We start from the raw sequence: 22,994 nt of genomic DNA, 5'->3' as shown, positions 1-22,994 counted from the left end.
GAAAAAATGTCACTGAGGGTTACAACCTTTCAGTGGATCTTTGCCTGAGACCTGACAGTAGTTGTACAAGAGGGTACTTGAAAAGGGAATATTATTCCCCAGCACCATGCTTTGCAGACAAAGCGAATCTTGATAATGAAATTACAACTCCCCCAGATTTTTAATATGAATTCAGTATGTCTCATTCTTTTTAAAAACGCCCCCTCCCTTCTATGACGATGTTTTATTGATACCCAGCTTCCTTCTCTAGTCCCACAGCATAGCTAGTGGCTTTATGATGTCTCTTACTTTCTTCCTATCTCCTTCCATTCTCCTTTGCCTCTACAGCTCCCCCCACCCTGTGCCTTCCTCAGGGCTAAACTCCCCCCGCCCGCCCCCCCCCCCCGCCGCGGAAGATCAAAGAATCATCCATCCTGTAGCTGCAGCCCAGAGGAAAGAAGGTTCCAGCTCCCCCTTCTGGCTGGGCTGAATGGTGGGTTGAGGGACAGGAAGCCAGGCTGGGGCATCTCAGCTTCTGCACTTGGGGTGGGCTTGGGAATTATGAGAGAAGTGTTGTTTGAAGCAGCGTTGCACACATTAGGAAAAAATGTGCACCAATTCCCTTTGTGCTAGCTAATGCGATGCCCTTGAATTTGGGAGTGGGCCACACATTCTTGAAAACCATTGTTTACCTTGGAGTTTTGGAGATTGGTTATAGCTCTGAGGGGAACACGGGAGCTGACAGTGAGAGCGCTTCCCCGGTCCTGGAGCGACTTGGAACTCAGGGAGGGGAAAGTCACCCTCTGGGGTGGGGGCTCCAACAGAGGAGGGACGGCCGCTGGCCAATCAGAAGGAGAGGTCGCGCCGGGCTTCCCCTCCGAGGGGCTAGCAGTGGAAAGTTGGGAGGTTCAGTCGCTGGCCTGGAGCGCGGCGGCGGCGGAGGCGGCACTGCAGGCTCGCAGCGTCCCCGGGGGCATGGACCCGACGCTCTGCCGGCACTCGGCTACTCGCAGCTCCCTGCACGCGGCCGCCTAGAGCCCACGACCTACTCAGCCGGACAAAAGGCGCTGCATCCCTGCCCAGCCCAGCCCAGCTCCTGGAAGGACCCGGGCTCTGGGCTGGTCCGCATCTCATTCTCCGCTCCAAACTTTGAGTTAGTTCAGAGACTGCAAAAGGCTGATGAGGCACCGGGGAGGAAATCCTCTGCTTGCTGCTGAGGAGTAAGCACAGTGCTAAGGAGCTCAGGGCAAAGAGAAAAGCAGCGAGCAAAACAAGAAAAGAAAAGAAAAGAAAAATGATTGCCCAGGAAGTGGTCCACACAGTTTTCCTGGTGGCTCTTTTTCATTCTTCCCTAGCTGGAGATGGGACCCCGCAGTCGGAGAGCAGGGCTGAGGAGATTCCGGAGGGGGCGTCCACGTTGGCTTTTGTGTTTGATGTGACTGGCTCCATGTATGATGATTTAGTTCAGGTTATTGAAGGGGCTTCCAAAATTTTGGAGACGTCTTTGAAAAGACCTAAGAGACCTCTTTACAACTTTGCTTTGGTGCCCTTCCATGATCCAGGTAAGGGGAATACTTACTCTCTGAAATTGTTGTGATTCATAATTCTATTATTTCTTATGCTGTGGGTTTGTTTTATTGTCAGAAAGTTTCAAAAGCATTTTTAAAAATTATGTAGCGGAATAGGTAGTAACAAAGAATTGCTTATAGGCATCTGGGTGTGCTCTCAAAACTCTCAGCTCAGCTTGGGCGAATAGATGGTTTGCTAGGGAGATTGCACTGATCTGGAAATGCAGTCCTCTGAAGATCAGAACCAGGACTTTGTAGCAGCAACAGCAGCAAACTCAGAGCTAACTGGCCTGCATTTTAAAGCTAAAGACTGTTTTAATGGCAAAGGCAGCCACAAGACAGGGATCGGGTTTTCAACATCAGGGCAAGCACACTCTCAAGATAATCTCACAAGGGAGAGAATCAGACCTGCTGCGGGACACATGAGCAAGTCTGTAAATAGCAACTAGGATTGGAACTGGAGGCATGAAAATGAAAGCCAGAAGCCATTCATTCCTTAACTGAATCTATTCACAGTTGCACCGGGGTCATCATTGGGTAGATTCACAGATGTGTGTAAACACTATGTCCATGTCTCAGGCAGTACAAATGCATGCAATTTGCTAGGTCTGTGCTCTCGAAAGGTAGTCGAAGAAAACTCACTTTATGTTGTGCCCTGAAGCCGTGGCTTTCCGCTGCTGCACTGTAACATGATCCTATTTACTCTCTGCAGTTTCTTTTTCAAGTAGCACCTCTGTGCAAGGCTCCTAGGAGCCTTCATTGTCATCATGGAGGGTAGCATTACAGCGGGAGCCCTGGGGCTTACTGTCTCGTGTCCACCTGAGTTTCATTAGGCAAGTAGCTGCTCAGTGGAAGAAAGAAAACAGTGGTTTCTTCAGAGCCCTCCCCCCACTGCTCTCCCACATTCCCCTTGCTTTTGAAATTCTCTCTTCACTAGACTTTGGCATAGCCTCTTTCACAATGAGAGCACGATGTGATGTTGAAGATCTCGGTTCCCCTCCCGTCCCTTCCTCATGCATTTGTCACACGTATTAAAATCCTAATTATTGCCAGTTATTAAATGTGGTGTATTTCAGCTATTTAGAAAGGTGTTCTTGGGATCCATTGGGAGGGCACTAGAATTTTTCTGGACTCTTCAAGTTCTTCAATGACAGCGTAAGCAATCCTGGTCCTCTGTGGTATACACATGCCTTTCTACACCAATGAGACATGATATTCTTTGCCATGGGAATCGAGAGGTTGATGATCGTTTGCTGTGTTTACTGTCTTAGTAAGACACTGCAAATGCCATGATGTTTCAATTTATAAGATGCCACTTATGATGCAGTCCAAGGGTTTTGTTATTTTGGAATAGGCTAAACATATTTCCTCACCAGGGATGCGTCTGAAGTTGGCTCAAAAAAAAAAAACGATGTTGCTAATTTATGGCACAATCTACTTGCCTCAAAAATGATGAGATTGTGTTACTGGAAAAATAGAAAATATGTTTTGTCTCTCACATGGACGCTGAACTACCATGTTTTGGAGTGATGTGGAAATATTTTATAACTAATGGTATAGTGTGTGCTACCTCCCGACCTCCCAACTGGTATCCAGTAAGAAAGTCTGCACCCCCATTGTAGTTGATTTTACAACCAGAATTCAAAGTGGGGAAACTAGGAGTGTTAATTGCCAGTGACTTATAAAATTAGACCCCCTTTAGAACTGAACTGTATGAGAAAATAATAGTTTAAACTTTAATAAAATTGTGCTGATAATTCAATGTACATACTGATTATATTCCCATTACGATTAAAAATAGAGAATGGGAAACAGTTCATATTATCCGAGGGTATTTAAAATGTTTCTGCAGATAGAGAAATAACAGTTAAATCATGAAATTGACATTTATCTTCAATTCCACTTTAGTAGATTATTTAATGTGATTTTCCCCCTGATTTCCTCTTTGTGTGCGCCCGTGTGTTCATTGAGAGGTTCTGTTTCCTTTTCGGCTGATGATCAGGATGTAATGACAGGAAGGGCCTTGAATGGAGATTGATATCTTACGGACATTGGGGAAAAGTCGATTTCCCTTTTGGGAGCTCAGTTTCAGTATCAGAGCGAGGGAACTGGGTTTGAACATGCCTAAGGACATTTCTGACTGTGATATTTTGTGACTCTTTATCTTACGTATGCCTTTTTAAATAGTCTCTAATACACATGCGTACGGTTGAATAAGTCAACTGATGTGGAAGGAAGTAGGGTCTAGCATTGAACTCAAGTCATCACTAATGACCCGAGTGCTTGCTCTGCTGGCACCTGTCGTCCCGTGTCTCTAGATGGAATGATGGGTGAGTGTGGCACACTGTCTTAGGCTTTTGAATAGTCTTTAGGGCTTAGGAGCAGGCCCACAGGACAGTTCAGGGAAAGATGTGTGGCTACAGGTGGTCGTAGTTTGGAAACACAGAGCCCAAGGAGGAAGAATGTGGAACCCATGAGCAGTGTGGGGATAAAGCTCCTCAGAAGATGGTTCATGCAGAGAAAAGTGAGGAGGACCCAGTAGCACCAGCAGCACATGGGGAGGAGGAGCGGCTGCCCTGGGCTGCCTCAGTGCATGGAGGCAGAAGCCAGCCTCAGTTATCCTAATGATAATTAACTGTGTTGAAGAAGCCTTTTAACTCCCAAAGTCATGCTTCCTGTATTACTTTTAATGAATCAATTTATTTTTGAGACATGGTCTTTTATATCATCCTGACTGGTCTGGAACTCATGAGGTAGACCAGGCTGGTCTTGAACTCATGAACTGTCTTCCCGCATCTGATCCTTGGTGCTGGGATTCTACGCGTGTACCCTAACACCTGGCTACTACAGTAGTTTGTAACAGCTTTGTTGAGATATACTTCTTCATCATACAATGTACTGCTTTATCTGGTAAAATTATTATGTTCATAGATTTTCCTGACCCCCAATAAGCCCTGTACCATTTAGTTGTCAGTTTCCCAATCTTCTCCTGAGCAAACCACGAACCCACTTTTCTGCCTCTCTGAGATTTCTTGTTCTGGCTCATCCACTGTAGAGGTTATTATAATCATCTGTGGTCTTGTGTGACTGGATCCCTCCGGCCAACATAATTCTTCCAAGGTTCATTCGTATTGAAACATGTGCCAGCCATCAGTCATCATTTCTTTAATATGACCAAATTACATTCTACCACATACCATATTTTACTTATATACTGGTGTGTGATGGAGATTTAGATACTCCCTACCCTTTTATTAATAACTTTTATGAATAGCCATATTTCACGTTTCTGTGCGTTTATTTAGAAGTGAGCTCTCCGGGTCATGGTAACTATATGTTTAATTTCTGAGGGTGTGGGCAAGCTACTGTTCAGAGCAATTATAACATTTTATGTTCCCAATAGCAGTATGTGTGAGATCCAGTTTCTCCATATCTTTATCTGTCATCAGTTATTAGAATATCTATATTATTTTTTCTGTTTTTAATACTACTCAAATTTCATTCCTGTCTTCCTCTACACAATGTGGTGTGTGGTGTGTGGTGTATAGAGGTGAGCTGATGGTCTCTTCCACCTGCATTCCCTGTGTTACCCAGGGTCTAGTTCTCCCCTTTCTCTGAGAGGCAGTTTCCAGAGACAGAAGGAGTGAGAGTGGACACTGTGTTTTAATGAGTTGGGCGTCCCCTTCTCTCACAGTCACATTTTGCCCTCTGGAACATATCCTATTGGTCTGTGTTCCTTGCTCACTTACTGTGTTTCAAGCATTGCCTTAATGCACTAAGGAGCCAAAAGAAAATAAAGCCAGAAGGAAGGCTCCTGCCATCATGGATCCTCCATTCTCCTGAGGAAAGGGGAGCACAGGCAATGCAGAGAATAGTCAACACACACACAGGCATTTGATTGCTATGAAGGAAACAAAAACAGGAAAGGGGCATGAGGATCTCATAGTATACTTGATGGTGCTAGAATTTTAAGTATAGCGACTGGGGACCATCCAGAAGAAGAGCTTCTATTTCAACAAAGGCTCAAAGGAGGGGGCATTGAGCATGTCTTCATGAACAATTTAGCAAAGTGTCCTGGTGACAAGAGCATCTTAACACATTCAACAGCAGTGAGATACTCGGGTGACATGGAAAGAGATAGAGGGGAATGGGCAAACGGGGCCTAAAATATGATAAAATGTGTTCAGGCAAAAAAGGCTTATAGCTCCCCGCAGGTGTGGTTTGTGCCAGAGCGATATGGAGAGCTACTTTGGAGTTTCAGTTATTAATTTATGCATATTGGTGTTTTGTCTCCATGTATGCGTACCATGTGCATGTACCACCTGCAGAGGGTAGAAGAGGGCACTGGATCCTCTGGATCCAGTGATGATTGTGAGAGTTGGGAATCAAACCACGTCCTGGGGACGAGCAGCTCATAACCACGAGCAGTTCATAACCATGGAGTCATCTTTCCAACCTGAATTATAGAGTTCTAAATGGTTCAGTGACACAATCTGACCTATCCATCTGCAGGACCATTCTGGTGCAGTAATGGGAAGCAGATAAAGAGTGGGTCCAATGGAAGATTATAAATTCTTCAGGTGGAGTTGATAGCCATGGGTGTTGGATCATGTTTGTTCATATATTGAACTTGTTCATATATCGAGTTTGGGTATTCTAAGTAGAAAACCAAGAACACTTGATGATGCGTTGGATGTGAGGTATAAGGGAAAGGCAAGATAGCATGACCTCTGAGACCTGGCTTGAGTTAACAGGAGCATGGCAGGGCTATAATCCTGAGGAGGAGAATGGTGATGGGAGATAGAAAGGGTGGGAGGATGAGGCACCATTTTTGAACATGTGTAAACTTGAGACACCTTTTGATCAGTAAGTGGAGATGGAGGAAGGAAGTGCATGACCAAAGAGTTCATGGGAAACAGCAGAGGGGGCAGAATGAGAGATGTTAACTTTAGACCCAAAGCAAACATGAAGATGCTGTTTAGGGCTGTCAGACTAGATAAAATCACTAAGGGACTGGTTGTGCTTGGAGAAGGGAGAGGTCTGAGGACTCAGTCTGGAGTTACAGGATGCTTGTTTAGAGAGGTGATGAGGGAAGCATCAGAGAGAAACTGGAATCAAAGTGGCAGGAGACGCTCTGTCTTAAGGAAGGAGGCTGGTTCATTGAACGGAGGTTAGCAACGGGGAAGCCACTGATGTCTCAGTGGGGTGAAGGCAGTGAAGGGCCTATGTGGGGAGAATGCAAGAGGATGGAGAAGAGAAAGGGAGCAATCTTTGTAATTGTGTTTCTCTGTGCAGCTACAGTGGTGTTTGCCCTGCTCACGGGCTGAATTTGAATCTAGGTGAGATACATTATTCAACCGGGTTTTTTTCAAAATGCAAATGTCATGCAGTAGAGTGAGTGTAACTGGCTGGTTTTGTGTGTCAACTTGACACAAGCTGGAGTTATCACAGAGAAAGGAGCCTCCCTTGAGGAAACGCCTCCATGAGACCCAGCTGTAAGGCATTTTCTCAACTAGTGATCAAATGAGGAGGACCCAGCCCATTGTGGGTGGTGCCATCCCTGGGCTGGTAGTCTTGGGTTCTATAAGAAAGCAAGCTGAGCAAGCCAGGGGAAGCAAGCCAGTAAGTAACATCCCTCCATGGCCTCCACATCAGCACCTGCTTCCTGACCTGCTTGCATTCCTGTCCTGACTTCCATTGGTGATGAACAGCAATGTGGAAGTGTAAGCTGAATAAACCCTTTCCTCCCCAACTTGCTTCCTGGTCACGATGTTTGTGGAGGAATAGAAACCCTGACTAAGACAATGAACATCCATTTTGGAATGGAAAACATATGTGTTGTTTCTTATTCTTTAACAATTTAAGCAAATTGTTCAATAATCTTGGCTTATCTCTCTTTTGTTATCTATAAAATGAATGCACTGTCATTATCAGACAATGGTAAAGGCACGGGACTTTAAAGAGATTGGAAACAAAGAGTTTGGTTCATAAGCAGAAATATCAACACTGTGCATCTCTTATATTTAAAAGTTTATTATTTTATTTTAATAAAACCCATAAGCCCTCATTGGCTCTGTACAATTTGGTCAGACCCGTGTACTGTTAAGAAAATACCCCAAGGCTTTTGTAATGTAAAGATTCTGAGAATTTTTCTGACCAACAGCAGAATTACTTCGAATCATAAGGAACAGGAAGATTCCTATAAGGAAAAATAACATATATGCAGACTTTGAAAATTTTGCTGCTCTTATATGAGCTGAACCTCAAGTTGAACGATTTCCAGTTCTGTAAATGTAGGAAACAAGAAACTGCCAGTCCCCCCTTGTCCCAGCATGTTGTGCAGAAACAAGAATTTCCATGAAGGTATGTATGTATATGTATGTGATGTATACACATATGCATATGAATATATGTGTATATACGTATATATACACACATGTGTATATATGCATATATATTTATATATATAAAGAGAGCTCTGAGGAACTAAAGAAAGTTTAGTTTTCTTCCCTTCAGTTCTGTGGAACTAAGATGAGTAGCTTGTGTCTAATTGCCACTCCTTAGCACCAGAGTAAGGAGTAATGGTAATTTGTTTCTCAGGATGAAATATTTTAATTTGAGGTGTTAATGCTACTTCATAAGATACTTTTGAGGCTAAGTAGAGGTGCATTGCTATGCACAATACGAACTCCCTCAAGACGATAGAAGAGATTGGGGCTGGAGAGATAGATGCCTCACTGGTTAAGAGATCTTCCTGCTGTTAGAGAGGGCCTGGGTTCAGTTCCCAGCACACTTGTCAGGCCACTTACCACGGACCCTAACCCCAGCTCCAGGGGATCTGAAACTATCTCCTGGTCTCTCTGGGCATCAGCAGTAATGATCTCACTCCAAATGGAGGCACACGCCTATACAGGTAGTTAAAATTTAAAACTGCGAGGAGGATATTAGAGACTGGATTTTGATAAATATAGTATTTAAAATGAATTAAGAATATTTGCTCAGGTTACCACAGAATGAAGGTATTTCATGTTTGTTTTTCATTAAACTGAGGGAAAAAATCTTTTACTTGATTGCTAATAAAACGATTTATGGTTTGCTTCCTTCCAACATAATTTTTGCTGCTTTCTCCTTGAGTGTTTCATTCATCTTATAGGTCCTGCAACAGAAATACATTTCCCAGATCCGTGGGAAATATTTCTTCAGTGGATGCATGCATGAAGAAATGAATGAATGATAAGGAACCGGAAATTTCTCTGTGTGCTTTTAGTCTATCCTGTGGAAGCAAGCGCTTCTATGAGTATTTAAATCTTGCCTTTCATGTCTAGGAGTCTGCTTTTAAATCTCCCTACTTATGAGAACAAAACTCCCAGCCTATTAATATGTCAATTAAGCCGTTGATGATAATATAGCTCTCGTCTAAGCTTGACCAAGATGGAATGTTGTAGTGTAGAAAACACTCGATTCTTGGGTAGGTATTGAATGCTCGCTATTGATGCGCCTGGGCTGTGTGTGTATCACGTGGAATGTGTCAGTACCATGTCCTTAGGGTGTCCACTTACTCTCCAGTATTAACTGGGCCTACTGACGGAGTGTCACAGCAAATAAACTCATTTCCAGGAAGCACGGCACATTTCCACACTGTTTTGTTTGCTTGCTTGTGTTTTGACTTTTGTTTTTTCGTTTTTGTTTTTTTACAAGTCCGTTAGGGTTTTCAATGTCAGTTCTGTCTCTTCTGGTAAGCCCTGTTAGGATTCTACATATCTATGAAGAATAGAAAAAAATGAAACTGGCCCCATCTAAAAGGGCAACAATATCAGCTTTCTTCACCCTGGCGGCATTATCACGGTTAAATAAAGCAGTGCGTGTGAAGATGTTTTAGAAGTACGGCAGAGGGCCGACAAGATGGCTCAGGAAGTTAAGGCTTTTGCTGCTAAGCCTGACTTGCATTCGATTCCCAAGTCCTACATGGTAGAAAGAGACAAGCAATTCCTGAAAGGTTTCCTCCGACCTCCACACATATACCACGTCCCTCCGCTAATAAATAAGTAAACGTGTAATTTTGAAATACCCAATTCTAAGAATAAAACGTACTCTGAACATGGACGGCTCAAAGTCACATTCGTCTGTAAAAACCGAAGAAGAAAATGAAGTCACAGGGAAAGCCATACAGAGTCTATATAACGAGAGGAAGGAACTGCTCCCCTCAGAAGGAACGTCTGCCTGGTTACAGGTCCATGTACAGGGAAAAGACAATTCACGCCACAGCTCCAGTTCGACATCAGCTCCATCCCGATACGCTGAGCGTTCAAGACACATGAGTTCTCTGTCACGTCATTTCCCTGACTCCACACAGCACTGCCTCCTCGTAGAGAAGCCTGCAAGGGAATGAAGCTGCTCCATTACAAGCCTTTATATTTATTTATTCACTTAATAGTCAATATGTCTGCTACTATTCATTAATGTCAAGGCTTGTGCCAGGTGTGTTGATTCAGAAACAGGGAGACAAACTTCAGAGGAGGCCAATGGACTACCAGGAGGGGAGCAGGTATACACGGGGATACTCTGTATATTCCGTAGTGGAAAAAAAATACAAAGTTCTCCACTCTCACGAACTCAAGCAGGGTTGGCTAGCAAAGACTTTCTGGGAGAAGTGTCATCTGGGCTGAAATCTGAGGAATAAAAGCGGCTTTAATCAAAATGTATTAAAGGTTTTGCATTTCACGATGAGAGCTCTTGGGAGCTGGAAGGGTTGCAAGGATCATCGTGGCACCGGTGCAGGTTTTCAATTTAGAACTTTATCTCTTGGCACAGTGGAGCAAGGGAGTCTTCGGGGCTGGGAAACGAGAGGTGAGGCCATCTCTATAATACAGGGGAGGAAATCCTGGGGGCACCAGGAGGAGACCTGGGCACCGGAGGAAAAGATAAGCGTATGCGTTATTAAAGAAGTCCAATTGACTTGACTTTGTCCTACTAATCGGGGAAGATGACTATAATAACCTACTGAAATTAGCACGCAATATGAGAGAAGAGAGCCGGATGCAGTGCTTCTCCAAGAGATGGTGTCATTCCCGGGTAGTGAGGCTTGGTAGTAAGCTCTGTAGAGACGAACTTGACTGAAATGAACAACAACCAGAAGTTCATGGGCCAGCAATGAAAACATATTTGAGCAGTGTCCAACCAAGTTCTTGCTAGGACTCAATGTGTTAATTTATTTTGCACTTGAATCACCAGGATTCCACTGTGGTGAGGAACTGTTTCTGCTTATAAATATGTAGTGATGTCATTACACATTAACATCATGCAATTAACTGTCCTCTGGGTGCACCCACTCCAAACAGCTTTCTGATAATGTAACCTCGTGTCATCCTTTATAGGGAGAGAATGCTGCGGTCAGACGGACACATACATCAGGTTCGTTGGACAGTCATATTCTTCATCAGTAACTCATACTTTGGCATGCCAGTTGTATACATCAGCCTCCCTTGTTTAAAGTACTGTGGCAGTGTCATGCTCAAGTTTCTGAGTTTTTAAGTCTGAGAGCCAGATACTCGTCAATGATGGCGAATTTATCACAGTCCGTGTTTCCCTGGTGGGTCCGTTTGGGTGGCCCGTCTGTCTCCAGGTATCACTCTCGGCATTTCTAGCTGTCAGCGTTAGCTGGATGTGCCAAGTAGCTGTTCTGTCCACTTGAAACTTACACAGACGACAGCTGAAACCATCGGAATAAGTGAGATCATCCAAGGCAAGTGTAGATTCAGGAGAGAAACTGGATAGAACTGTGGAGAATGCAGACCTTCAGGGGACGGAAGACGCTCATAGAGGATTCTGAAAAGGCGACTCCATGGAAAACTGCAAGAATAAAGGGTACAGATTTTAAGCGAGCTGTCAGCTCTTTCATTTATACGATTAATGAGGGTAAAGGTCAAATAATAGTAAGGAAAAGTCTCACTGGACCTGAGGAACCGTAAGGCTGAGTGGTGACTAAGAAAATGAATCTAGTGAGTCCAAGGTGCTTCTTTTATGAGACAGGAAGCAATTGGCAGAGGAGGCTCTGGACTTTGATCTCTATCTTGGATGCCCAGCTCCCCCAATGGCTTGCTGTATTACTAACTTTGTGTTTAATATGATATAACTTATAAGATTTATGTATGGGCCAATTATAATGGCTGTCCCAAGTTTCTTGCACATAGTAAATTCTCAACAGGCACTAGGTCTTGGGTCTTAGGGTTGTGTAAGGACGTTCTAATTTCACAAGGTAAGAAGGAATGAACGGTTAAGTACTGTTTGAAAGTAATCCACATAGTTGAAAAATATTGCAAGTGACACTAGAGAGACGGGACAGCCTATGGAAGGAGGAGCTCAGAAGAATCGAGAAGAGAGGTTGCAGAGGGATCAGTTCTTGGCAGGTAAAGACCTTTGGCTCAGTACAAAGAGCAGCGGGACATGGACAGACGGAGTTACAGACAAGTGGTACCCAAGGATACAGATACGGAAGATTTCACAAGTTCTTTTGGCTTGCTTATTTGTTTTCATATTTTGCTTCGAGAAATATGTGAAACCAAGATGTGCCCCAGAAGGCAGAGCGAAATACTTTCTAGAAAGACTGTAACAAAATACTACCGACTGGATGACTTGAAAAAAGTGTAAAATTACTATCATGCTTCTGAAGGCTGGAAGTCCAGAATCCCAAATCTAAGGTGTTAGTGGGATTGTTTTCTTCTGAAGGCTGTCGGGGAGAATCTGTGCCTTGTGTTTCTTCCAAACTTGTTGTGTCTGGCAATCTTTCCGAGTCCTTTGGTTGTCAACGCATTAGCCAGACCTCTACCTTCATCCTCATGTATGTCCTGTGTGCTTCATCAAACCCAATTCCTTTTTCCCTCTTCATTTTTTGGAGAGAGGACATCAATCATGGTGGATTAGTGGCTCACCATATACAAGTATGAGCTTATTTTATCCAATTAAATCTGCAATGATCCTATTTCCAAATATGGTCAAATTCTGAAGTGCCAAAGGGTAGAATTTCAGCATATGCATTTTTGGAGGTCACAGTTCCACCTATAGCAGATTTTCCACCTCTTAACATTAAAACTGTGAAACTCTTAAGCGCTTTTTCTACAGACACTTGGCTTGTTCTTTAAATTTCTTAAACAAATGTTTGTGTCAGAGGTTATCTTGGACTCTAGTCTGGGATCCCCTTTTGGATTTGAGCAGCGTCCCGATTGGCAGCTGTGGAAAGAAACAGTAGTCATGAGCTTGAAGTAATTTTCATTACGAAGTCTGTGATTATTTTACATGTAAGCATGGCATTCAATAAAGTCTTTTTAATCTTTTGAAAATGATTTTGGGGTGTTTACCTTAACTTCAAAATGGTGAAAGTTATATAGGGACTAGGCATTCTGGGAATTGTGTGTAGGCCCCAGAATATTTTGAGTTTGTATAAGCCCTGCTACCCTCCTTGGAAACTTCAAACACACTAATTAGGACCCCCTCTCCCCATTAGTACCACATTGCCTAGAACTTTCTTTTAACACTGTTTTACAACAAGTGAGAGGATTCCTTGACCTTTCAAGGCTGGAAGGGACATTACCACTGAAAGTGCTTCAAGGTGGCCCATAGCTGCTCTTGCCAAGATCTGCAGGGAGAGGCTGAGTGGGTGAGCCTTTAGGTGACAGGATAGTCACAGACATGGAGATGCTACCTACTCATTCTGCTTGTCGTCACGTGGACAGTCAAGAAAACACACCATGTCACTAAGCATGAGCGAGCAACATTGTAAGTGCAAGATTGTACTGTGTGGGAAGTACGTGTTTGAGGTTCAAAGTGGAATCTGCCTTGCCCTTTGTTTACTTGGTGACTTCTGGTTCAAAGCCTTTGCAGGGAGCACACAGGAAACCTCGTTTCTATTGTTCTCTGAGTCCCCAGAGGCCCCCTCCTGCTCTTCTTAGGTGGACATCCTCCTTGCTGCCGCGATAGGGTCTTTTTGCCCTGAAGTTTTCTTCCTAGCTACATCCAAAAGGAATGTTTCACAGTCTCCTCTACTTGAAGAATCCCTGCAGCTTTATGTCTCCTAAGGAAACATTCTGGAATATTAAAAAAAATATTTCTTTTCTTTTATTCTTTTATAATTTATTCAGTTTTATTTTATGTGCGTTGGTGTTTTGTGTGCATGTATGTCTGTGTGAAGGTGTTAGATCTGGAGTTACATACAGTTGTGAGCTGCCCTGTGGGTGCTAGGAATTGAACCTGGGTCTTTTGAAAGAGCAGTCAATGCTCTTAACCACTGAGCCACCTCTCCAGCCTTGAAAAGTATATTTCTTAATGTTGAAATTCATTATGTCTGCTATGACCTTGATAACTTTACTCCTTTTTATTTCTTTATTTGTTTTTTATTTAATGTATATGAGTACAGTGTTGCTGTCTTCAGACACACCAGAAGAGGTCATCGGATCCCATTACAGATGGTTGTAATCCACCCTGTGGTTGCCGGGAATTGAACTCAGGACCTCTGGGAGAGCAGTCAGTGCTCTTAACCGCTGGGCCATTTCTCCAGCCCCTCCTTTTTATTTCTTACATGATAAAAAGAGAACTAAGAGTGAAGTTGACTTATCTTGATAAATAGCTTTTAGTAAGTTAGAATGACATGTGGATCCTCATATCAGATAGGACAGTATTGATCAGCCATTAATATAATCATGAGTGCATTACAAGTTAGTGATTTCCTCATTTCTCAAAACCTGCTAACATGAAAAAGATAACAATTATGTTTTCCTCATCTTAAGATTAGAAGAAATGCAGAACTCTGTAGTTAAGAATAAGGACCCAATACCGTGCTAGCAAGGGACTGTTTGCTAAGATGGAGACACCGTGATCTGGCTTAGTAACTAACTGCGCTGTCCTATGTCTCCTGAGGTCTCAGTTTCCTATGCAAAGCATGGATTCATCAGGGGTGTGGTGATGAAGCTGAGGCTAGGAGAACACACCATTTGTAGCATTTGCCAATCTCTATTGTCTTAGTCCTCCTGAGTGGCCATTTCCGACCAACTGGATGCCAATGGATGTGGAGTTGGGCATAGATTCATCTTACCATCTCCCACACACCCCTTTTGATTTCCATGAAGATGCAGATGTGTAAACAGGACTATGGCTGAGAAAGAACTTAGCATCACAGGTATCCTCCAAAAGTGAATTCTGTGGGCAGAATCGGTGAGAGTACAGTTGGCCCCGTGATAGCGAAAGCCTAGTGAACCTTTTCTTTCCCATGACAGTTTGGGAAATCTGAACAGCAAATACCCAGAGAGGCTGGCCACCCCCCAAGACTTTACTAAAACAGAAAAGAGACAACACCTGGTGGAAGGTGTTGTCTGTCTAAACCTGCATAAGGCACCCAGTAGGCATCTCACAATTACCCATCCCACATGCCTTCATGTTTTGTCCAGTGTTGCCATCTCGTACAGGCACCAGGGGCCTCGGAGTCACCTGAGACTTCTCTTTCTTTGCACCTCACTTATAATCCCTCCACACATCTTTGGCTTAACTCGTGAGGTAACTTGGCTACTATTCATGCCTTTTGATGTCCCGTAGCCTGAGACACTGTAACTGGCCTCCCTGGCAGCTGCCAGCAAGGAGCCTTTAGAAATGAAAGGCAGATTTCCAGCTCTTCTTTCTGAGGTCCTCCTCCTTTCACTCCTTGCTTCGTGATTGTTTCTGACGTGTGAGGCCCAGCTCCTCTTCCAGGGCTGTTTCTCTTGCTGATCTCTTCTTCCACACACGCTCATATGACATCTGTCATTATTTCCTATGGCCCATGGCTCAGAGAAGCATTCTCTGGCCACTTAGTCCAACAGTGTTCTCTGACTGTCCTGTTAACCTGCTTGGCCTTAGAAACCGAGTAAATCCAATTATTTACGTTCTACTCCCTCCACTACCTGGACACTATGTGGGGGCAAGCATTGGTTTTTTATTATTTTATTTCCCAGGGCACTCAATAAATATTTAACGAACAAAATTTTCTAAATGTATTAGTGGCATTTTTTAGTGCTGGGCTCAAATGACTGACAAAAGCAACATAAAGGAGAACAGACTTATTTTGGCTAATGGTTTGGGGGTACAATCCCACCTGGACTGGGAAGGCCCCTGGTGGAAGCGGCTCATGGCTATCACAGCAGAAAGGCTGTTTACGTATGTCTTGATGGCCCAAGAAACAGAGATGCAACAGGAAGCGGGACCAGGCTATAACTCAAGACTTATCCCTCAGAGATTCAGTTCCTCCAGTTCGGCTCCACCCCTGAAAGGTTCCACAACCTCCTAAAACAGTTCCGCCAGATAGCAACCACGTATTTAAACACGAGTCTAGGGTTTGTATTCAAATCACAGTGTACCTGAGATTCGCAGGGACTGTAGTTATAGGCTGTTGTGAGGTATCTGAAATGAGGGCTGTAACCGAACTCCTGTCTTCTGCAAGAGCAGGGAGTGCTCCTGACTGCTGAGCTGTTCCTACGGTCTTTAGTAGATTTTTGAAATTGGGAGTGGCAGATAAGTAGTGACACAGCTGCAGTGTCACCTTGACACACTTGGGAAGAGGAACTTCAACTGAGGGATTGCCTTTATCCGATTGTCTGGGGTGGGCATTTTCCTAATTGCTAATTGATAAAGGAAGCTCGAACCCACTGTGGGTGGTGCCATCCTTGGGTACGTGGTCTTGGGTTGTATAAGAGAGGTAACTAAATAAGCCAGAGGGGCTGAACCAGCAAGCAGCCTTTCCTCATGACCTCTGCTTCAGGTTCTGCTCTAGGTTCCTGCTTGGGTGAGTTCCTGCCCAGACTTCCGTCAACTGTGACGTGAGCGTGTAAGCCAAATACAAAAGTTCCTTCATCCAAGTGTTTTAGTGCAACAGAACAAAACCTGGGGCAAGTAGGAAAGCATTTGGTCTTTATTAGGTAATGTCTGAATAATACCTTAATTCTTCTAAAAAAAAACCATCCTACATAATATAGCAGTACTTTACTGAATGCAGAGTCATTGCTCTTTAAAAAACAGCTTTTCTCCAGTAAATTGCATGCAATAAAAATAAAGTTCACAGATTTTGAGTGACTGATTTGATGACTTTGACAAATCTATGCAACCATAGTGCGGACAACATTTGTGTCAGGCCCAAATCCTTCCAATGGCTTCTCACACAGTCAGTCCTTCTTGTGACGCCTCTGACCCCTTCCCCCAAGTTTCTTTCACTTGGAATGATGAGTTTTAGGTTCAGATTCAATTTCTTGCATACATTGTAGTTCCTGTTTATTACCGAGTAGTAATGGACACATTTTCTTATTTACCTGCTGTTAATGGATATTTGGTTATTTCCCATTTGCAGTTGTTGTGCTTGGAATTACCACGAGCATTCACCCATAAGCACTGCATGGCCTGTTCTTTACTCCCCCCAGTTGCATGGTAAAAGAATGTTTAGCTGTTTAAGAAGCCATCTTGTCCTAGAGTGGTTGTACCGTTTAATATTCCTATCACTAGTGTTCAGGTATTTTAGTTGCTTTATATTTCACCAAGACTTGATAGTGTTAGTCTTTTTAACTATGATAGCCTACAGGGTCCGCAGGGAATATACCTCGTGCTGGTGAACAGCTCGCTGTAGATTTCTGCACTTCACAACTTGTCTCTCTCTCTCTCTCTTTTTTTTAACTTCTCTTGCTGTCTTCCCTCAGGTTAACTTTAATATTCTTCTAAAGATAAGCTGTATTTTTTTCTACAGTTATTTGTTTGTTTCTTCCTCCTCATTTTTTTTTTTCAGACTTGGACTTGGTTTTGTCTTTCCTGTGTTGCCATTCTGAACTGAAGATTAAAATTCTTATTCAATTCTTGGCATTCTGTAAAATTTCAACAGGTTTTTACATCAGCCCAAACAAATTCCTAACATTATACTTTGAGAATTTCAAGTATATCTGGACCATGTATTTAGGTCATTTAAAGTTATTTTGCGACAACTTTGGCGTAATTGGTTTGGGTGCATATTTATGTTTTCACTCTGTCTGGGAGTCTACAGTCAGTTTAGTGTTCTTTTAGTTCTCCCTCTTGTGATTTCTTGGGCAGAAATTTCTTTTAGAGCATAATATTTGGAAATGTACTCATTAATTAACATGCTTAATTATGCAGGATAATCCACAATGAACTGTGATTTTTCAGCAGCTTGTCAATGTCCTTGATGAACTGTCTGCTATTTCAAAAGCAGCAACTTCAGTAAAACAGAAATTTGATTGGTTTAGTTTTCAACCTATTTAGAAAAGAAAACGTTTTAAACGCTTGTCTCCTACTAGCATAATTTTTTTTAATTTGGGGAAAATCTTGATTCAGCTGACAATAAAATGCACTTTTTAATTTATTTAAAAAAATTCTTGCCTGGTGTGTACACACGTGTCGGGAGCCGGGGACTTACATGCAGGTACCTGTACTGGACACCGACTGGCAGTTGTGGTGAATTAGGTACTGGACGTGAAACTCAGGAGCTCTGAGAGAGCAGCCAGTGCCCTTAACTGCCATCTTTTTGGCCGGATGAGTTTTCAGTTTCAGTGACCATTGTTCTTTATTTTCAGGTTTCCTTCTCTTTCCATAGCTTTCTATTTTGTTTTATTTAATTATCCGCTAATCAGTATTAGAGTCTGCTTCATCTCGCTCTGTTGGTTTTGCCGATTGATGTGGATTCTCCCAGCTGTTGGGTCTGCTGGCCGGCTCTCACTGTGAGCATTGTCTAGTTGTGAAGTGTTGACTCTGAATGCAATCTTATCGAGGAGTTATTGTGCCTTCGATGGCTCACTGGATCCTCAGATCTCTAATATAGTTTGGAAGGGGATTGCTGACCCTTTGGAAGGCATCCTTAAATTAGTTTGTGGGCTAATTGTTTTGGATTGTGACTCATGTAACACACAAGATTTAAACTTTGCTTAGGAGGTTTTTGTTTTCCTTTAAAGACTTGGGCAGATGCCAAGCTCTCTGGCCAATTTTCTGGGCTAATAGGAGGAATTTCTGCTGACCCCTGTTTTACTGATAAGGTTCAGTTTAAAAAGGATACTCTATAATAGTTCCTTGACCCCAAGAGGCTGTGACCATAAAAACTGTGCCCATGTGGACACTAAAATCTCAGTAGCCAACTCTTGTATCAAGTTTTTGTGTTGCCATGGTAACAGCTGGTGTTTATTTCTGGCTTGAGTTCCCTTATTATTTCTGGCATCTGGGAGATTTCCCTTTATTCTTACCATCAAACTTGGCTATTGATTAAACAGAAAAAATTTATATTTTGTCTAGGGTTTCTGTTTGGGGGAAGGAAGATCTTTTATGTCCTGTAGTCTGTCATAATACTAAAGGTCAGGCCTTGACGCTTTGCACATTCTCTTGCCTCTGTATTAGCTTCCTATGCCCAGATTTCTCCTATTAAAGAAAAGAAGACCTTTGTTGTCTTCCATTAAAATATCTTCCTGCAAAGAAATCCCCGGGCCCAGATGACTTCTCAGGAAAGTACCATCAAGGAGAAACAGCCACGGTTTTGCAGAGGTATTTCTTGGCAATGGAAATAAAAGGGAACGCTTTTCATGATCCTAACATAGCTCTAGTGTCAGCTGTGTGATAAAGGAGACTGCGGGAAAGGAAAAGCCCTTAATAAATCTGTTTGAGAAAATCCTCAAGTGAATTATAACAGGCCTGTCCCGATGGTATGTAAAACAGAGTTTATGCAATGACCGGGTTGTTTCAACTTAAGAACCAAAGGATCATTTAACATTGGAAAATAAATAATTACATTGTAATATTAATTAATAAAAGGAGAAAATTGTTATCTATCTATCTACCTATCTATCTATAGTATTTGGTGTACTTATACACACTGATTGGCAAACAAAGTGCCAGCAAAATTAGGAATGCAGGGAACTGCTGCTTTACTCTGAAAAGTACCTTCAGAACTCAGGTTAATCACAGTATTTAATTGTTAATTAGTTTGCAATTGCAGTGAAGATAAAAGCGGCCTGAGCAGAGTGTGAGTAGATTTAAACGATATTTTAGTTTTCATTGCTAATGTTCTTTGTGCTCCTGTCTTCTCATGAGCTTCCTAGGTCGGTTTTCCAGTTTTAGAAAAACTTTATGAACGGTTTATTTAATCATCTGAATACCTAAATAATTTTGCTTTCTATTTTAATTTTCTTCCTATATTTTATGGTTTCTCAGCTTCTGCAATCTTTGGGTTTTTTTTTCTGTTGTTTCTTTTTAACTTTTAAAATTCAATATTCTTCTTTCTAATGTATAATGCACATACTAGAGGCTTTCGCTTTGACAGTTGTTTTCGTGAGCCATTTTAGTTGTAACTTAATGGTTTTGAAATGCCTCATTTGTGTTATCACTTCATTTTAAATAGTTCATAATTTCTCTTGTATCTCTAAGGATCTGCTCTTTAAGAACCTATTTATTAACTATAAGGAGACCATGTGGCACCTGTAGAAGAACTGTTGTCAAAATGGTGAAAGACAGCATGCCTTGGTGAAGATACGGAACAAAAGGAACCTCTGTACAGTTTGTGGGCAAAAATATAGCACAGCTATTATGAAAACTATGTTCCTCAAAATACAAAACTAGGATTTCCATGTGATCTAGCAATTTTCTTGGTTATGTGTCCTGAGGATTTGAAACCAGCATGTTCAAAAGACAGTTGGATTTCCATGTTTTACTGCAGTGTTAATTTATATTGTATTATAACTAGCCTGTTTCTAATACATTATAATCACGTATATGTGTAAGAGTTAATTTTAGTAAGTGAAATAAGCCAGGCACAGAGAAAGAAATGCTGCATGTTTTCACTTATGTGTAGAATCTTCAACAAGTGAATCTGTAGATGCAAAGAGTAGGGACTAATTAACAGAGGCTGGAGGGACAGGAAGACAATGGTCAAATGCTACAGGGTTTCAGTTAGACAAAAAGTAATATTAAAATCATATTTAAGAAAACAGGTCATTCAACATTCACAAACTTCCTATCCAAAAAAGTTACATTACAAAAGTTACATTTGTTTTAAAAATATGGGTTTTAGATTTTAACGTATGCATTTTAAAAATAGTTGAGACTGCTTAGGTGTGATGGTTAGTTTTGATTGTCCACTCGACACAATCTCAGGTCTCCTGGGAAGGAAGTCTCACTGAGGTATTGTCTCAGTCAGGTTGGTTTGTAGTCATTCTGACTGGATTCCATTAATGGAACTGGGAGAACCTGTCCACTGTGGGTGGTATCATTCCCTATGCAGAAGATCCTGAATTGTGTGAGTGGAGAAGGCAGGTGAGCTGAGTGCCAGTACACATGCATTCACTCATTCTTTGCCCTTGATTGTGGGTGTGGCTAGCTACTTCAAGTTTCTGATGCCTTGCCTTTCCTGCTATGATGGACCATAACCCAGAACTGAGAGATAAAATAAACCTATTCTCCTTAAGTTTCTTATTGTCAAAATGTTTTATTACAGCAACGGAAATAAAATTAAGATACCAAAGAAATCAGTTTGGTTAATTATTAGTTTACAAACATGGTGGACGTATTTGAAAAGTATTGTTGCATTACTTCTTTTCAATCCAGGAATGGTACCAAAGACATACCAAAGAAATAATTCAACTGAAGTTCAACATAGTGAATCAGTATACCCCACTGGACTTACTATAGGAGCATAGGTGAGAGGCTCTTAGCATAGGTGACTCAGAGATCAAGTAGCATAGTTTGTTAATCATAGTGCACAGAGAGGTGAAGTTATAATAGTTAAGGATGCAACTTATGGAGAAGATTGCAGACTTTTTGCATTTCTTGCGTTTTATTGGATATTTTATGTATTTACATTTCAAATGTCATCCCCTACTTCCTCTACACACAACTGGCTCTGTAAATTTGGGGATAAGCTCTCTTCCTTATCTGTTGAATGCACATTCTGATGGTATCTCTTTGTAGAACATTTTTCAGGTTTAAATTGCCAGTAAAGTATTAGAACAGTGTTTAGAACATATTAAAGGTGTTTAATACCTAAATTACCATTTCTCAACCCTTATTTCTGTTTATTATAATTCCTTAACCCCATCAGTTTGTGGCGTAATCAATCCACTCACTATAATATGTTCTTCAGTCGATGTTTGGGTCCACCTTTATTAACTGTGTTTGAAGCTGTAATGTGTAAATGAACAGTTGCAGTATTTACTTAGTGTATAATTTTTGTTGCTATGTGCTAACATTGATCTGATCCAGGGCCTCTTCTTAGTCTATGTGAGTACAAAACATCATACCCTGTATCGCAATCAACTTGTTCTGTAACCTGCTTTGGAAGGTACTCTGTACAGTTCAATGATGGCTCTATCCCATGGCGTTCCTGGGACAGGGCGTGTCCGGAAGAGTGCCTCTCACTGGCTTTCTACTGTGGGGTACCGTTGAACCTCAGGATGAAGCACTATAGGAAGCCTTTAGGAGAGTTTGGCTTCTGTGAGTCCACTGAGCTACTGGGATATTTTTGTATGAGGCCAGAAAAGCTAGATGAAAAGCCTTAAAGATCAGCTCATTAGTTGTCTGAGGAGATCCAGCTGTTTCAAAATGTACATCTGGAGTTCAGGTGAGGCGTGAAGCCAGGCTTACCTGATGAGATCAGAGGGTGGGGTTTCTGAAACCATTGTAGCTCTAGGGAGAAGAGATTTCCCACATGAGACGCAAAGGGAGCCCAAAATTCTGCACAGGCCAGCAGGCTTTCCATCAAGGGCTTCCTAACGCATTACACAGTGTGGCTATAAAATGCTCACACATTAAGCCAATAAGGTAAGGTTAATGAGTTTAGGAGGCAAAACCTGGAGAGACTCCTTAAGTTATGTGAAGTCTTCACCTGATGCCCTGGGTGAAATTCCGGAAGTAGATAGAATTGTTAAAGAATGCAGCCAGTCTGACTTCTGGTAATTCCCCTTTCTAAATGTATTCTTCAGATAGACTAACTGACTTTAAGATCCTGTTCCATTCTCAGCTTTTCTTAGGGTCCCAGAGAAAGACTGAAGGTAAAGAAAAGACACAGCTTTGAGTCGGAAGAAGGAGGGTCTGAAAGCGTTCTCATCAAGTAGCGAGACTGTGGGCAATTTACTTACTGTCTCCCTCTCTCTGGGTGTGTCTGTTTGTCTCAGTTTTACCCCAGAGGTTAAAAAGAAAGAAAGAAAAAGAAAAGAAAAGAATAGAAAAGGGAAGGGGTGCTTAGAGATCCTCTTCTGTAAGTTGTTAAGAGGTTAAGAAATAGAAATACTGATAGTATGTGGCCAGTAACTTATTAATTCTTTTTACCCCTTTCTTCTTTATCTGTCTTCTTTATCATGTCTCTAAATATTCAAGTCAACTTCCTACTACATTTGGTCTTTTTAGACTGAGTAGGTCCAAATCTGAAACTCTGGTGCTTTCCCACAAATTACCATG

The 22,994-nt window shown here is 42.1% G+C and overlaps 1 protein-coding gene across 1 annotated transcript in view; it reads left to right on the top strand.

Moving 5' to 3' along the window:
• Positions 1-1,227: 1,227 nt before the first annotated feature.
• The window catches only part of Hmcn1 (hemicentin 1), a 442,192-nt gene continuing 420,425 nt past the window's right edge, over positions 1,228-22,994 (top strand). Inside the window, 1 exon segment of the mRNA XM_032915428.1 lies at positions 1,228-1,541. Within this exon segment, the coding sequence (XP_032771319.1) occupies positions 1,274-1,541 (268 nt within the window). The 5' untranslated portion in view covers positions 1,228-1,273.

The sequence above is a fragment of the Rattus rattus genome, chromosome 10 (genome assembly GCF_011064425.1).
Source record: "Rattus rattus isolate New Zealand chromosome 10, Rrattus_CSIRO_v1, whole genome shotgun sequence".
Taxonomy (NCBI): Eukaryota; Metazoa; Chordata; class Mammalia; order Rodentia; family Muridae; genus Rattus; species Rattus rattus.
The sequence above is the reverse complement of the archived record's forward strand: the minus strand, read 5'-3'. Positions and strand labels throughout refer to the sequence as shown.